Source organism: Exophiala oligosperma (assembly GCF_000835515.1).
Source record: "Exophiala oligosperma strain CBS 72588 unplaced genomic scaffold supercont1.2, whole genome shotgun sequence".
Lineage (NCBI taxonomy): Eukaryota > Fungi > Ascomycota > Eurotiomycetes > Chaetothyriales > Herpotrichiellaceae > Exophiala > Exophiala oligosperma.
The window spans coordinates 3,981,227-3,998,341 of NW_015622819.1; the positions used below are offsets into that span (position 1 = coordinate 3,981,227).

General features: G+C 51.5%; 3 protein-coding genes across 3 annotated transcripts; all 3 read left to right on the top strand.

Annotated features, from left to right (window-relative positions):
• Positions 1 to 389: 389 nt before the first annotated feature.
• PV06_02784 (uncharacterized protein) lies at positions 390 to 1,760 on the top strand. The gene has a single exon (XM_016403508.1). The coding sequence runs from the start codon at positions 519 to 521 to the stop codon at positions 1,374 to 1,376; it is 858 nt and encodes a 285-aa protein (XP_016267405.1). The 5' UTR covers positions 390 to 518; the 3' UTR covers positions 1,377 to 1,760.
• A 4,528-nt stretch (positions 1,761 to 6,288) lies between these two features.
• PV06_02785 (uncharacterized protein) lies at positions 6,289 to 8,694 on the top strand. The gene is made up of 2 exons (XM_016403509.1): positions 6,289 to 8,127; positions 8,182 to 8,694. Exons 1-2 carry the CDS (start codon positions 6,997 to 6,999, stop codon positions 8,308 to 8,310), a joined length of 1,260 nt encoding a protein of 419 aa, XP_016267406.1. The 5' UTR covers positions 6,289 to 6,996; the 3' UTR covers positions 8,311 to 8,694.
• A 5,996-nt stretch (positions 8,695 to 14,690) lies between these two features.
• On the top strand, positions 14,691 to 16,544 carry PV06_02786 (uncharacterized protein). Its single transcript, XM_016403510.1, has 3 exons — positions 14,691 to 15,013; positions 15,073 to 15,474; positions 15,544 to 16,544. Exons 1-3 carry the CDS (start codon positions 14,704 to 14,706, stop codon positions 16,371 to 16,373), a joined length of 1,542 nt encoding a protein of 513 aa, XP_016267407.1. The 5' UTR covers positions 14,691 to 14,703; the 3' UTR covers positions 16,374 to 16,544.
• Positions 16,545 to 17,115: the final 571 nt, after the last annotated feature.

The window sequence follows — 17,115 nt, forward strand, 5'->3', positions numbered from 1 at the left end:
GACGTCATCCGCAGCCCTCCGCAAATCGTTGGCCCGTTCTCACGTGATATGGAGCTTTAGGGGTAAGAACGGCCCTCTCGGACTGACTCAACTCGCCCACCAGCTGCGATTTTTATCCACAGAGGAGTTGAGCACATCACTCGTTTCTTCTCCTCTTTGTCATTCGCAGACAATCCACGCTCCTGCATTGTTCTTTTTCCCAAATGTCACTCACCGAAGAAGGCATCTGGACAGCTTTTTCAGCTTTTCCGGCGGTGCAGATGACACGGCACCACTGTTGATCATTTATTTCCGAAGCCGGTTATATACGTCCTACCAAATTATATCTATATATTTGCCTGGGTCACCAGTGTTTTCTTTTCCTTTCCAGTAAGCACGTTTGTTTGTTTCTCGAGACTCGACTCGACTCGCCTCAACCTTGCGGCAAATATATATATATACTCCCAGCATTTCTAGGCCACACACACATTCAAGGCCCTAAAGGCATGTCAGGCCACCTGCGGTGAAACGAGTCCATCATGACCTCGGATCATCCAGAGTCATCAGGACCAGCTCACGGATCGATCGGTCTGCTTGATCTACCGCTCGAAGTTCGCCATCAGATATACAAGCATCTATTTTGTCATCGGGCGTGGCCCATTCCTCTTGGACCAGGCAGCCTCGCGCCCTTGCAGCTACAGGACAAGAATGACCTCGCCGAGCCGATTTTCCAGACTGCCATCTTTAGAGTGAACAGGGCCGTTGGAACCGACGCCCTTCGTTTCGCATATAGTGCAAATAACTTTCAGCTGCCCGCTGACCTGACCACCTTCTGCCATCTGGGTGACATCGCTCTGGCATCGATCCGGACACTCACAGTCCATAATAACTGCTGGCTAGTTGGCGAGGGATCGAGGAGGGTCTGGGACATTATAAATCACAAATGCGCCGATCTGGAGCTTCTGATCGTCCAGCCCTCGACGCACCTGTTGTGGCAAGCCATTCCACACCTGAAGGAGTATGTTGCCTCTTTCGGCAATGACACATTGTCCCGACCAAAGCTCGTCCTCGACCTGTATGTCTTCGATCGTCACTTCTCGTTCGATCTGCCGGAGCGGGAATATCATCGAGCGTTGCAGGAACTGAAAGGCATTGTCGATAGTGATTATGCATGGCGGGGGTTCGTCCCCGTCAGGGAAATAGTGTCCTTCCTGCCGAAGCACGTGAAGCGAATCGACTTTGTGCTCGATGTCAGCGCAGGAGGTGTCCGCGCCCTGGATGAGGTCCTGCGAGACTCCTCGGATCTTCCACTGGTTAAAACGGCACTGCCCTCACCCGGCAGAGACTATCGGTACGGACACCGAGCTCAGCTCTGTTATATCTGGAAGGAAGACTAGAGAAATCAGTACCAGAAGAAGGGGTTAGTGTAGCTTTTCCCCCGAGCATCGGGTTATCTACAGTGCTGTCGGGATCGCCAGGGAGAGGCCATTTCTCACAAAAGGCTTTGCAACCTATTAGAAGCACCTTTACGCCTGTGATCAAAGAAACGCTTCGAGAGCATGTCAAGAAAAAGTCAAGGTCATGATGCCCAACACATGACCCAAGGCTATGAGGACGCCCGTGACTGTTTGTTAGCATTCAACCGTGAAGGCACTCTCGGAGTCGCAGTCAGCATCTGTGTCATCTCCTAGTATGAGATGTCCTTGCCAACCAAGACATGAGAAGTCCGAAGAACGCGCTCAGAATCACCCTCGTGCCGAGTAGAAGAGACCTCAGACCAGAGCTTTGGAGCCATTTGGCTGGGCAGGGCTGCAAGAATCCCTGCAGGGAAACTGCAGGGACCGAAGTGGCAGAACCGCATCTCTGATGGCACGACGCCTCGCGAAGAAGAAGTGTCGTAAGGCTGAGGGTCACTGCACTGGGTTTGCTATTGGCATTTTAATCACGTCGTTTCACTCGGGCAATTGCCGCTCCATGTCGAACGCTGCAACAAGCGTTTTTCAAGTTCGAAATTCTCATCAAGGGGTAGTCAGGGAAGGAGGCATCCAGATTTGAGAAGTACGATGAGCCAGGAGCACGCGTGGCCTTTTCAGCCAGCCCTTGCGCACTGCTGTGAAGAAAAGGGACATTCCAGGCCCTCGAACGTCCATGATCAAGGTTCTAGCAAGGTTTGAGTTGATGTGTGGCATTGCTGCAAGCCATCTAAATTCGCGTCGATGTGGCAACCCAATAATGTACAGATTCCAGTGGCCTGAGGGCCCTGTACTTTTCCCAAAAGTTTCCATACCCTGTACAGTGTCTGTGAAACTTACGAATGATTACTGTATTACCAACTTACGCCTCAGGGTCCAAGCCACTGGATTCTTTGATCAGCCCCAGGGCTACCGGGACTCTGGGCCGCCTGTTTAGGCTGGCGAGAAGCTTTGATCCAATGTGTAACAAGCCCCCTGAGTGTCTTCAACCCTCCGGGGGTCTGTACTGTTCATGAAGGCATGTTGCATGCGGCTGTCCGAAACAATATTGATTGAGATCGTTGATGATCTTTTGGAGATCTACTGTAAAGACAGAGGCGCGAAATTGCATGTAAACCGAATACCCAAAGTCCAGGAACAAGCTGACCGGAATTAATCGATCTAGGTACATAGTCGTCGAGTCAAGGCTCGACCAAGACTCGGAGAGCATCGGAGGCTGGAAATCCCTTCCAACAAGACCAAGGCTGCGTGATAAGCATGGACATGTTACACCATTGGTGACAATATGGTAAGGTTGAGTTGATGGGGACATTGATGCTGTTACTTTTTCATGTCTCGAGGCGTATCGGCAAGGCCGACAGCTGTAATTTCCGGAATAGCAATACATGCGGACTTTACCTGGTGCAAACACTATCCACTCTAGTAAAGTTGATGCAGGTCCAACGGTGCAATAACGGGCTTTCAAAAAAACCACGCACGGTTTGATAGACAATCATGTACTCCGTATGGGTCGCCGGACTACGGAGAAGGATGAGTATAACAGTGCTGGAGGGTGTACGCCTGGACCGTTCACTTGTGACCGACCCCGGTAAGTGGACGTCAATATCAACCAGCCGCAGACGCGATCTGCAGGGGCATCTTGGGCATACTGGAACCGGGAAGGCGGTTCGGTTACGGGGAGTTGCCATTGGCTTCCAAAAGCTGTCATTCGATCGGTGCATTTTGGGACCCCTCAAGCTTCCGCGTGACGAGACTGGGGTTGAAATTGCACCTGGTAAGCATTTTGACGTAAAGTGCTTACAGAAAGACTGTGCCCTCGCGCAGCAAATCGCATGGGTTGGCCGGCCACGAGACACACCCAATGTAGTTGGAACAGCAAAGTCTCCAGACGCCTGCCCAAAACAGGTCTCTTACGGGGTAGATCGTCCACTGATGATACAGTACGGGACGTAGCCTCCGGGTCTGGTCAGCACTCCGGTTAGACAATTGTTCCTCGTGACGGCGACAGCTAGCAAGCATTGATGTTTTTCAGTGAGTACACATCTACAGCAATTTCTTCGAAAAGTGTCCTTGACGGTGTATTGTATCTGAGACCAGTTCATCCATGCTCGCGAGTGGCCGGCATGGACGTTCTTGAGCAGATCGATCTGGTCAAAGGGTGGCGGTCTCTGCAAGCCCGAGGCTGGCTGAATATCCAGAAGTAGCAGGACACCAGTCAAGTGGAGTCTGGTTCAGAGTGAGGTCGTTCTTGAATCCTTGTTCAACCAGCGGTGGAAAGCAGCCGGGAGCAAGTGAAAATCAGCAGGATAGGGCGGATAAGGTCATCGTGATCGGACACATCTGAGGGGGCGTCAGGGAAAATGGTGGTGGCAGCCACATGGCTCTGGAGATTGGCTTGACCCACCACCATCACTCAGCTGGCTAGTATCGCTGCGGTCGAATGAAAAAGTGACCAGGGAGGACTGGCGTCAATGATTAAACAGGGGGTTCGCAGACGGTGGGGGCTGGAAAGGCCGCCCAGGACAAAACAAGTAAACAGTTTGGGCGCAAGATGCTCCAAAAGTGTGAGAAGAGGATGCAGCGACTTCTGGGTCTGTGCACATTTTGGCGAAGCTAGAGGGTGTTCCCGCTTTTTCTCGTGACACCATGTCTCGGGACTAATGAGCTGCCTTGTAGGAACAAGCCAGCACGCCGAGAACGGGGTCAACCGTACGTGAGGTCGATAGCGCGCCTGCTTCGAGAGTAATTTGTGGCGACGCTGGCGACCTCCATCAATGAAGTATTTTTTCCGGGCCATGCTCCCTCCCTTGGTGTGTTCTTACAAGAATGATCCAAGGGGGTTGCCTAGCGTAGTCCATCGAATAGCATAGCCCGTCTAGCAAGAAGACAGAGCACGGATACAGACGAATAGGTGTCAGACAGATCGACCAGAGTACACAGACAACTTCGGATCGTGGCACGAAGTGACAGCTCTGGCCGTTAATACGGAGCATGAGCACGGCCTTTCGAGGGGAATCCCGGGGGCTTCGCTAGCCGATGATCCTCTTGAGTGAGATGTCACTGGTATCGAATCACACGAAATATCCCTTTCTTGAGGGCTTGTTTTGGTCGTTCTTTCAGAGGAAAGTTCATGGTCCGAGGCCCAGATTCTAGCTAGGAACGCTCTGTGGTTGATAGACGTGGTACTGTAGATAGGAGGAGGTTCGGTACGAGGTGAGGAGAAAGAACGGGCCTCTCGCGTAGTTAGAGACATCAATCATCTTGGTGTCTGCAGGCATGGTTGTGAGCTCCACTTGGGGTGCTTTTTGTATCTGCAGCTCACTATACCTCATTGACATTCTCAAGCCATGTACGGGATAGTCCAGGGATGATGAAATTGAACACCGGCCAGGAACACGAGACTGACCAGGGCCGGGGAGGGTGCTTGGGTCGATGCTGACGGACCACTGCAGGATCCATGGGTTGCAGACAGGAAACATGGCATTGTGGTGTGTACGATATCGATGAAAAGGGGAGATTGGACAAAGTCAAAGATCAATATCGAGCAGCAGCAGCAGCAACAGAAAGACAATTGTCTTGTTCCTTGCGTATGGGATTGTCAAAAGGCATTTCGAAAGCCTGGACCGTGGAAAAGACAGTGGTAGGGGAGAAGGCAGATCAATGCACGCCTGCGCCCAGCACACTTTGCCTGCGATTTTGACGGGAAATACTCGTACGCAGTTCGCACATTAAGGTACCTATCTACAATAGTACTCGTATTCAAATGTCAATATTATGATTTTGATGGCTATGATGGTTGTGATTCTACGCCTTCAATTTACACATTCAGAGACTTGTAATTTTTTCTTCTGGTTTTTGCTCAAGGAGACGAGTTCCGCGACAACCATGTCCCGTGTACTATCATTAGCACGTCTTCATCGTTGTCAAGTGTGTTCGGCGACTTATTGTCTGCCTAGCGAACATCTTGTACCACCTGAGTTCCGTCTCGTCGTCGCCATCACCACCCCCGTCACTTGTCACCATCGCCGCCCGCCACTCGCCTATGGGGTACCAGTACCAGTTCTTTACCTACCTTTACCTAGGGTCGAGATAGCTGTATTCGTGTAGTAGGTCCCGACTAAGGCATGTACCGTAGCACAAATACCCAAAAGCATCCACTCCTCTCGTCTACGATGGAGTCTAGTCTGCTGTCTCTCCCCCCTCCTTTGACTTCTTACCGGGAGCCTCCATTCTGGTCGGGTGGGTGACTGGTTTTCTCACTAGACACCACATCCTCTCGTCCGCTCCACCTCTCATGACTTTCATCATTCTCGTCACCCACGGGCCCAGGCCACTTTGAGCATAGCGGTGCTTCAAGCAATCCAATTTCTCGCGATCCCTTTTTGAGACCAGAGTTTTTGCAATTGCAGCGCGCTCGGTCCAGACTGTTTTTGTTCGACGAGCAACTGAGACCACTTTTTTTCCAACTCGTACTAGGCCCCATCCCATGTCCCGGGAACAACACCAGCAGCGCGAGACGAAAAAGCACGGACAAGGGCAACCCCTGCCTTTTCTCCCTCCTACTTTGCTCCCTCGTCAGTTTCTCCCCTCGACGCACACGCCCACACCACACTATCGCTTTTCCCAATGTTCCTCGCGCATTCCTAATCGTGGTCCACCCAGGCCAATGAGCCTCTCACCTTGCCGCCATGCCTATCACATCCTAGCACCTCCTGTCTCCGCCATCCGTTTTTGACAAGCTCTCCTCTTTTTAGGCGACGCAAAAGACAGGCCCATCCAGCCAGCCGGCGGCCAGCTGCCCGCTAAGAACGCCATGTGCTGCCCCGACAAAAAGGATCGCATCTCTTCCAAATCTTTGAAATCGTCCTGGATTTGCTCTTTCCCTCAGCCTGGTCGTCAACCTCACCTTCACAAAGAAAAAGGTCTTCATCGTTGCCAGTGCCTCGTGCCCGGCCTCAAGAAGTATCACCCACCCACCTGAGCGGCTGATCTCACTCCAATCTCTGCGAGTCCGGTCGCTAGCTGCCGAATCTCAAGTCACTGTCGATCTCTTACCCTGCTTGTCCTCCGAAGGCGCCCCACGTCCACTGAGAACAAGCCATAACGCCGCGAAAAAGCCAACCGACAGCCAAAAATACAGATCATCGCCCACCATCGATCCACCGCAAACACCTTCTTGTCAAGGCCTGTGTGCATATCGCGTTTCGCGACACTTGTCTCTGGACCGAACACACTCTGCTCGTCGCTGGAAGAAAACTGCGTCGCCTGTTTGCGCTACATATCGCACCCGAGACAGGTATCTCACGCTGATACATTCTTCGGCATAAGAGAACCTGGCACATCCCTCAAGTCATCACCTCCTCGAGCTAAACCAAACCCCTCTGCGATAATACCCGCAAGAGTCTCTTATAACACACGTCGCTGAGAGTTCCAGCGACAAAACAGCAGCTTCGGCCGAATACAAGCTCTTTCTAAACCCTTTGAGCGATCTCGCACTGCACCGTCGACATCAGTCAGACTGGCTTCCGTCGCGATCCCCCTTCCAATGGGGACAACGCTCGATGCGCTGAACACCGCAACCTCCAGTCTCACACAACGCCGACAAGCTGCGTCTAATCTTCCAGCATTTGAGCTGCCACCGCCTCCAATCTCATTCGCACCGGGGCCACTTCAGAAATTCCCTCCGATTCCAGGAATCAACACATCACATGCGGGCCCTACGCCTGTGAGTGTAGGACAGCTCCTGACGCCACCGTCCAACTCGGCGTCGGAGAGCGCAAGCTCATCTGCCATTCCGACAGGGACAACCCCTAACAGCGGCGCCGCTCCTGTCCTACCGTACGCCCCTAGTTTCTTTGGCGGCGGAACAGGGACCACTCCCAATGCATATCATACTGGATACACTCCGCAGCCGTGGCAGGCCAACGGTCCTCTTCTCCCACCCCGATCAATGTTTTCTCCCATACCAGGTCAGTCGCTGCGGTCGGGAACGCACTCGCCGGCTGCTGCAGAAGGGTCAGCGCTCCCTCCACCGCCTTACGATCTGAACCCTCCTTACGGCGCCCACCTCCCTCTCTCCTCCCCAGGCAGCGCCTCCCATCCTGCGAACGCTCATCACCTCATGCCGTCAATGCAACGACCTCCTAGTCAACATTCGCCAATAACACCCAACGATAACAAGCCGGCACTCTTCGGTAGCATGACGACTGCGGGCCAACACCAACCCTCATATGTATATTCCCATCCTACCGGCGTTTCCCAGGCTCCAAGGATTTCTCCCACGCTCCAACAAGGAAGTCTTCCTTCCCACTCACAGCCTTCGTTCATGAGGCCTCCTCCCCCGTCATATTCTCTACCGGCGATGCCAGGACCGATTATGTCCAATATCCACAGTCCAGGCACGCACATGAGCATGGTGGGAAGCATGCAAGCAAACATGTTGCCTCTTGCCTTCAACAGTGGTTATGCCGCAAACCCACAAGGGATGTATGGACAACCGAGGACAAATACGCCGCAACAGAGCCCGGCAAACGACAGACCGTTCAAATGTGACCAGTGTCCCCAGAGCTTCAATCGCAATCATGACTTGAAGCGTCACAAGCGAATTCACCTCGCTGTGAAGCCTTTCCCTTGTAAATATTGCGACAAGAGCTTCTCTCGTAAAGACGCACTCAAGGTAAGTTGATTCTGTCAAGTATGACCCGACTCAGATACTGATTGTGAACAACAGAGACATATTCTTGTCAAAGGCTGTGGCAGTGGTTCTTCGGCCGAAGCGGAAAGTAAGGACGATGGACCGAAATCAGAATCCGGTAGCGACGGTGTGAACGATAGCCCGACGGCGGCAACAGCAGCGTAATATCCCGGGCAACACAGCACCTCTGATATCCATCAAGTGTTTCCCCACTGGGTGAGTGTATATTATTAGCATGGGACTGAGCTTTTCAGAAGCTCGTTGGCTGGTAGTGGATTATTTCATTATGTTTTGTGACGACTTGATGGATGGCGAACTCTAGCGACCTTTGGGAGTATTGATGGATATTCATTTTCTGTTTTTCCCCGAGTCGAGCATAGACGACGCTTTATACCCAGCAGTTTTATGGATGGCATTTGGTGACCCTTGTAGCAGGGGGCCCCCTTGGATGAACAGCGGCAAGCTCAGTGGCCGAGTCCGGGGATATAGGAATCCTTTGGGACAGTAAACAGGATCTAATGAAGGAAAAAGATTTATAGTTTTCAGTATGAAGTATCACAAATGTTGTTGTCTTGTGCCACGTTTGCTTTTGTTTGTGTATAGTGAGCTTGTTCAGAAGGAACCTAAGATTACAATTACCCAACGCAAGTATGCCGGCATGGCGTGAATACATGTCCTGTCTTCAAACTCGGTGCCGATGGGCAGACTGCATCAAATGCAACTAAGGTAAGGTAAACTGATGAGCCTGTAAAAAAGCCGACATTCTGGATCCCTGTAGGCCATGCGCGGTGGCTTGCAATGGCTTGCAGCCTCGCGTCGGAAGGCGCCGCGAGATCGATTGATGGCCCCCTTGCCGATCTCTTTTTTTGGTTTTCTTTCTGGAAGGTGGATTCGCACCTTTTGCCATTGGAAATGTCGGAGCCGGCACCACGTTTATCCGAAGTCTCATCTTGCGGAGGAATTTTCTTGATGGTGATCAAGCTCCTCTAATAGGCGTGGATGAAGATATATTCGCTTCTCTTGAATACTCTTTTTATTTGGTTATTTCAATCATCATATAAGACGTTTACGGAGTACACATGACGACATCCCTCTGTCTCTCTCTCTCTCTCTCTCTCTCTCTCTCTCTCTCTCTCTCTCTCTCTCTCTCTCTCTTTCTCTCCCCCAATACTCTATCATTGTCGCACAAGCTCTTTTTTGTTTTGTTCCATTTCACGTTGGTACTCTTGTGTTCGTACACAGACATCAGTCAATAGTCAGCTCACACACAGCCCACCATGCGAGTACTCGACCTGTACGTTGGGTAATAATACACCACGACATGTGGCTTCTTTTGACCCTTGTTGCGAGAACGCTTACTCCCTGTCCGTATCCGTGTTCTGTAGCCATGCGCTGTATGACGCAGAAGACGGTTTCGCAGCAAGCCACAGCGTCTGACACTGAGATGGCGATGTCTCATTAGATCGATCCACCACCCCATGTCCGAGATCCAGCAGATCCACAGATCGAACGTGCCGATCGACTCTATCAGATCCAATGCGTGGCTCCTTTTCCTTTGGCCCTGCTGTGCGTGGCTTTCTTTCCGAACTTTCCATGATTGACACTTCCAAGACCCATCTTTTACTTTTGGTTGCAAGTATCACGCTCACTCATCCATGCATACGAGTACCTATTGTAGGTAGATACTCCGATTATAATTTCCGGAAATCTGGATGATCTCATTCATCGCCCTCCGACCCATGGATGCACGTCCCAACACTACCTTGTCCATGATCCGTTCATCTCATCGAACGAGAGGTCTGATAGGGGGCCAGGAAGTCTAACTAGCTACCCAACCCATTGTCATTCGTCACGCCGCATTTTTCCTGCAGCCTACCCTTGCCTGAACATTGAAACTTGACTTGGGTGAAACTGGTTGCTTTGTCCCCTCCTGGTTATCCCACGTCTGCCGTCCCTTCGCATGATGTGTCTAGTTGGTCGAGCGGCAACCCAGCAAATCTCGAACATATTTACCGACGTCGTGCTGTCTCCTGTCACTTCACTTCCCTAGTATTTTCAAGCCTATTATTGTTAAATCAGTGCTGCTTTTTATTTCACCTTCAACCTTCTAAAAGTATCCAGGGACGACCATCTCTGAACACATCCAGCTTCACATCGAAGAGTGGTAACATTGCTCACGATCTAAGCTTCGCACTCTGTCCAAGGCGGCTATATTCCCCACATCAAAGTATGCGAGACACCTTCGTGCAGACATATATGATCAGCCGGGGGAGAATCGAGTCCTCGGCCAGAGGAGGAGCGTATCTGGATATTTGATTTTATCACCAATCTCTTGTCCAAGAAAATGACACCACAAAGGGTAGTCGTATATCTGCTACGGCGCGACTTGCGTCTTGCCGATAACCCCGTCTTTCACGAACTCCACAGGCTGTCCCAACAGTCTCAGAAACCTTTTACGCACGTCTTGCCGCTGTACGTTTTGGCCGCGCAACAAGTCGAGGTGTCTGGGCTTTTGTCGGATTCAGAAACCAAATCACCCTACCCGGAAGCACGTTCGGAGGTGGGAAACTTTTGGAGATGTGGGCCACACCGCGCAAAGTTCCTGGCCGAATCAGTATGGGAGCTCAAGTCGGAACTCGAGAAGATGGGCAGCAGCCTACACATCCGAGTGGGGATCTTGGGGCAAGTCGTCAGAGACCTACTCGAGCAGATCAAGCAGGCGCAAAAAGAGACGATCGTTTCGGCCGTCTGGATGATCGAGGAGGAAGGGGTGGAGGAGAAGAGGGAGGAAAGGGACGTTCGCAGGGCCGCCCAAGACGCCGGCGTGGATTTCAAGTTGTGGCTGGACGAGAAATATTTCATTGACGAGTTCGTCTTGACCCATCGGCCTATATTGGACCTCTTTACCAGTTGACTGACCCTGAATTCTTCACTGACTGACCTTTGTGTAGTCGAGACCTCCCATTCGAGAAACCGACTGATCTCCCAGATGTCTTCACGAGTTATCGAAAATCAGTAGAGCCGTTGAGGGATGCACCACGAAAGCCATTGCCCCGGCCTTCATCAATGTCGCCCATGCCCTCAGATATACCCGCACAGCCTTCGCCTTTCACGATACCTGACAATTTTGAGAGATTTCAGTCTGCGTTGATGAAGCCTGTGCTGGACGATCCTCCTTTGAAGAAGAACCCGCCTTCATTTCCAGCCGACGTCAACTCAGCTTATCCCTTCCACGGTGGCTGTACGGAAGGCCTGAAGCGCATCCAGTCTCTCATCGGGTCCGGAGCGATGACAAAGTACAAGGACACGAGGAACGGACTGCTGGGGACGGACTTTTCAACCAAATTATCCGCGTGGCTGGCTCTGGGTTGCATCACGGCTCGTCAAGTGCACGCTCAACTGTTGGATTTCGAAGATGGGCGGGACGATCAGTACAAAGGTACCGAAGGATACGGCAAGGGTGAGAACAAGGGCACCGCGGCAGTGCGGTTCGAGCTGCTCTGGCGTGACTATATGAGGTTGTGTACACGAAAATTCGGACCGAGACTGTTCCGGGTGGGAGGATTCCGCAACGACACCACGTATCCCTGGAAGACGCCAGGGACGAAAAGTGGTGGCCTGGAGCTTCAGGACACGTTTGATCGATTTCTTCGCGGCGCGACGGGGACGAGTTTGATCGACGCGAGTCAGCGTGAGCTCTTCCTCACCGGCTACACGAGCAACCGGGCGCGACAGAACGTGGCGAGCTTCCTGGCCAAACACCTCGGTATCAACTGGAAACTGGGTGCCGAGTGGTACGAGTGTATGCTCACGGATTACGACGTCAGCTCGAACTGGGGCAATTGGCAGTATGTGGCCGGGGTCGGGAACGACCCACGAGGCGAAGCGCGAGTGTTTAACCCGATCAAACAGGCTTGCGATTACGATCCACGGGGGGAATATTGCAAGGCCTGGGTGGAGGAGTTGAGGGCGCTGACGGAACCTCAGGAGCTGTTTCAGCCGTGGAAGGTCGGCCCCGAAAGGAGACAGGAGGTGGGCCTGAAAGGATTGGACATGGTCGAACGACCGTTGAAGAAGATTGACTTTAAGGTTGGAGGACGAGGTAGAGGGGCTGCCAAAGGAGGTGTTGGAGGAGGAGGACGTTATGGAGGGAGTAGTCGACCCAAAGACAACGGCGGTGGTGAGGGCGGGAAGGGACGTGGTGGTGGAAGCTTCGGGGCGAGATCGGGATTCCGAGGGGGACGAGGTAGAGGCCAGAACGGTTCCGGCCGGGGCAATGGACAGTATGGTCGTCAAGGGATCATGGATAAAGCCGTGACTTTGGATGGACAGTAGTAGGGACGATTGTGAAAGATGAATGAGTCTTTGACGGAGTATGGAGGATGGTAACGTCCATTGTGGTTCGGGATAAGAAGAGAATAACGTTGCCGGGTGAGGTTGAAGATTCAAAACAATGTGAACGGTGTTATATCGTAGTGGCTCGACAGTTGTCGAGTACTGAATGTATCATGATGGGTTCCTTGTACTGTACCTTCCATCAGTTACGAATACCCTAGGTCTCCTCAAATGAGCCCGCCTAATGAAGTTTGAGTTGTGTTTTGAGTGTTTTAAAGAACATCACGAGGCTTCCTCCACGCACGTTTTGTACGCACAAAGGTATCTGATATTAGCATCGCGGCTCGAGATTCCCAAGGCTGCTGTTGTGGTAGGATCGAATCCACTCTGACGCACTTGTACCCGAGTACGAATAGAATGTTTTGCAAGGTTACGTTCCTCCCCCTCCGCCTGTCGAGATGGAAGGACAATAATCTGTCCGTCTCCCTCCTTCCTCCTCCTACTCCTCCGTGGAGGGTCGGAAGGATTTGAGTAAGAGAGATGATGTTTCTCGATGCTGTGTGGAGGGGGAAATTATCCGTTTACCGAAAGGATTCGCATTGCATACCTTACCTCACCCCTTGTGATTTCGAGTGGTTGCTGACAAGCGCAGCGGCGTAGTAAGGGTTACTTCGTAAGCGAAACATATTGTACGAATAGGTGCGTTTGTGTGATGGTTGGATTGGATTGGAATGAACCAACGCGCGTGCCCCCCTTCTCAGCCCTCAGCCCATGCCTTAGGGGTATGAATTGTAACTAAAAAGCTGTCACTTGCTGACCGATGGATGATGGATGGTGGTGGTGGTGGTGGTGGTGGCTGTGGCCTTCGGAATATCCGGGTCGACATGTGCATACGTACTGTATAACCGAGTGGGTTGTGAACAAAATGTCTTTTGGTGGCAGAAGAAAAGGATTTTTTTCTTTAACCCTCCAGGCACAAATAACACGGGGGAGTATGATAGGAATTTTGTCGTATTCGTACCGAATAAACTCTAACTCCCCTAGGTAGTCAACAATCTTTACGGAGTAGAAGAGCTTGGTATTGTACTCTACACCAAACATCTACCCAATATTGTACTACGTAGAGTCAACTGTCTGACAAAGAGAAAGAGAAATTGGGATTGGGAATCACAGACGACTGATACTCCGTACATACCAAAGGTACCTAAACATTCCCACTCCCTCCCCCTTTACTCCGTATTAAATTGATAGACACTTTGCCTCGTCAAACATTCGGTATCACCCTGCGTAATCTGAAAAAAAGAGACGGTCATTTGTCCGCATGTGGACAAGGTACCAAACAAAATCTCATCGGATTCATGTCTTATTCCGGTTGCAATATGCGATCGACGCGAGGACTCCATCGACCAACCAAAACAACTCAAAGGATACTCCGTACATACGACGAATCCTCGGACTCGGATGACGAATGCTTCGTATCCCGCACCATTTACTCGAATTGTCCCTACATGCGACTTTTGAGTTGGTGTCCTCGCCCTTCTCTTCTTCTTCCTCTTCGTCCTCCTCCTCCTTGCTCATCACCGCCAACCTCCATTCTTTTTTTTGGTGTCGCTTCGAATGATCACCCAATCAAACAATAAATAATTGCAAATACGAGTACGAGAACGGGTGGTACTCGTACGAATCCGACTCATCACACCCCGGCCAAAGTCGTCGATCTTTTCCGTACCACCTGAACAACTTTCCCTCTTACTTGTCATTATTATTGTTTTCGATCATAATCATAAAGCATTCGGGGTTCGGGTCCTACATTAGACTCCGTCCAAAACAAGTCTTGATCTCCTCAGCAGATTATTTCTTTCTTCGAACAGCAAAAAGCCTCGGGAGGATCATTGCTGACTCGCCGGCTCCGGTCAGTCATAATCGGTCATAATATTTCTCCGCTGTGGCTGTGATTCAGAGAACAAGCTGTTGACTAGCAAAACTTGTGGAGTAACGGAGAGGCAAACAACACAACAAAAGGACCATCCATCCTTTGGACCAGGCCGGGCCCCGTAAACCTTGAACTGGACGGTTTCCTTCGTCTCTCACATACCTCGACTTCTCGATATACAGCCCATATTCCCTTCCCCCGCGTCATACGGATACCATTTTTGTTTGTCCATTGATAATTTTGTTTCCTTGAGAGAAACAAATTTTTCACCCATCAAACCAAATCAAACCATGGCGCTCCTTTCTGTTCCAAACATCTCACTCCCCGTTCTCATCATCGCTTTTGTAGCGTTGTTTGCCCTTCACCGGATTTACTTTGAGTTGACCACTGGTGCTCGACGGAGGCGGATGATCAGAGAGAATGGCTGCGAGCCCGTGTACCAGTACCCTCACAAGGGGATTGGTGGTAAATTGCTTGGGTTGGACGTCATCAAGGAAATGGTAAAATCGGGAAAGGAAGGCCGCATGCACGAAGCCACTCGACTGAGGAACTTTTCCGACGGAAGAAAGACATTGAAGGTCAAGGTTCTGAGACAAAGATGTACGTGGCCCATGGGAGTATGATGGTCAAAGTCGCTAACATTTGGGGGCGCCTTCAAGTCATCTCGACCATCGAGCCAGAGAACGTCAAGACCATCCTGTCGACGAGGTTCGCCGATTACTCGTTGGGTCGAAGACGGAAAGAAGTCTTTGTGCCCATTTTCGGACACGGCATCTTTGCCACGGACGGCGCTGCCTGGGAGAGGTCACGATCCATGGTGCGACCGAATTTCACACGACAGCAAGTCGCAGATCTCGACATGTTCGAGGCGCACGTGTCTCATCTGATAGATTCGATCCCCCGGGACGGATCTACAGTTGACCTACAGGATTTGTTCTTCGGTCTGACCATGGATTCGGCGACGGAATTCCTGTTTGGTCAATCGACCAACACGCTGGCGCCGGGATTGGAAACCAAGTCCGCCAATGAGTTTGTCAAGGCCTTTGTATATGTCACCGAAAGTAAGTCTACAAGTTTTTGGAGCGGGTCGCTAAAATGCATCATCTCCCCCTGCTTACACCGTGCAACAGCCGTCTCCAAGAATTTCGCCTCGGGCGGTCTCACCGAATACCTCCCGGACAAGAAATGGAAAAAGAGCATCCAGATCATGCACGACTTTGCCGACGACATCATCCGGGAAGCCATGGATGAAGCCACCAAGGAGAAGCAGCAGCCTGGGCGCAGCGGTCGTCGCTACGTGTTCTTGCGCGAACTGCTTCGGCAGACGCAGGACCTCTACGCGTTGCGCTCCGAACTCCTCAACATCCTCCTCGCCGGACGGGACACCACGGCGGGTCTCCTTTCCAACACGTGGCACGTCCTGTCGAAGCGGCCCGACATCTGGCGGAAGTTGAGGGCGGAGGTGGAGGAGCTCGGCGGCGAACGACCCGACTACGCGGCGATCAAGGACATGAAGTACCTGAAATGGGTGTTGAACGAGTCGCTCCGCCTGATGCCCGTGGTCCCGGGGAACAGCCGCGAGGCCATCAGGGACACCGTCCTGCCGGTCGGCGGTGGTCCGGACGGCCAATCGCCCGTGCTCATCAAGGAGGGCGAGATCGTCGCCTACTCCCCGTGGTCCATGCACCGCCGGGAAGACTTTTACGGCCCGGACGCGCTGGAGTTCAAGCCGGAGAGGTGGGAGACGCTGAGGCCCGGTTGGGAGTACCTACCTTTCAACGGCGGCCCGCGCATCTGCGTCGGCCAGCAGTACGCGCTGATGGAGGCGAGTTACGCGACCATCAGACTCATCCAGACATTCCCCAGGATCGAAAGCAGGGACGAACGGGAATGGAGGGAATGGCTGACGATCACCTTGTCGAGTGGTGTCGGTTGCAAGGTTGCCTTGTATGAGAAGTGAGGAAATAAGGGTAGGACACGAGAGACTTCTTCTTTTTCTGGATCAGTATGGCACGAGTCTGGATCGTTTTCTCTACAGTACGCCTAAGGTGTATTGTAAAGATTGTTGTTTATCAGCACTTTACCCACCTCAGCCCTTTTTTTCCAAACCATTACGGCTTCGGCGTATGAGAATTGTTTTTTATTATATTTTTGTTGTTGAAATGAGTATGCCATACAGAATATTTTTGATTCGCCTTCTACTTTAGATTTCGCCATACAACTGCCGGACCCTCCGTTGAAGTTTCGACCAAGGCACTTCTTCGAGCGCACATCACGCGCCAGAGTTCTCTCTTTACGGAGATTTTAGATTCTATAGGCTTTCGATAAGTTGGCTGGTCATACGAGATAACGGAGTTTACATAGAAAGTGACAATCAACGACGATGACGATGACGATGACGATGACGATGTAAGATCGGAATAATCGTTTGCCGAGAATGACCTGACTTTGGGAATGATTGGGACGATCACCGGTGTTGAAAGAAATATGACGGGGTGAGGGCGAACTCGTCCATACATAGGTCCCTCCTTTTACTCGCAGGGTGGGTTTGTGATCACAGATCAACAATGATCAATGATCAATGAACGCATACTCCGTAATACGAGTACTCCGTTGTACGGGAGTAACCAAAAAAAGTAGACGGGGCTTGGTTTTTTTTTGGCACATTATTGGCAAGCCTATAACGCCGTACAAAGCTGGGG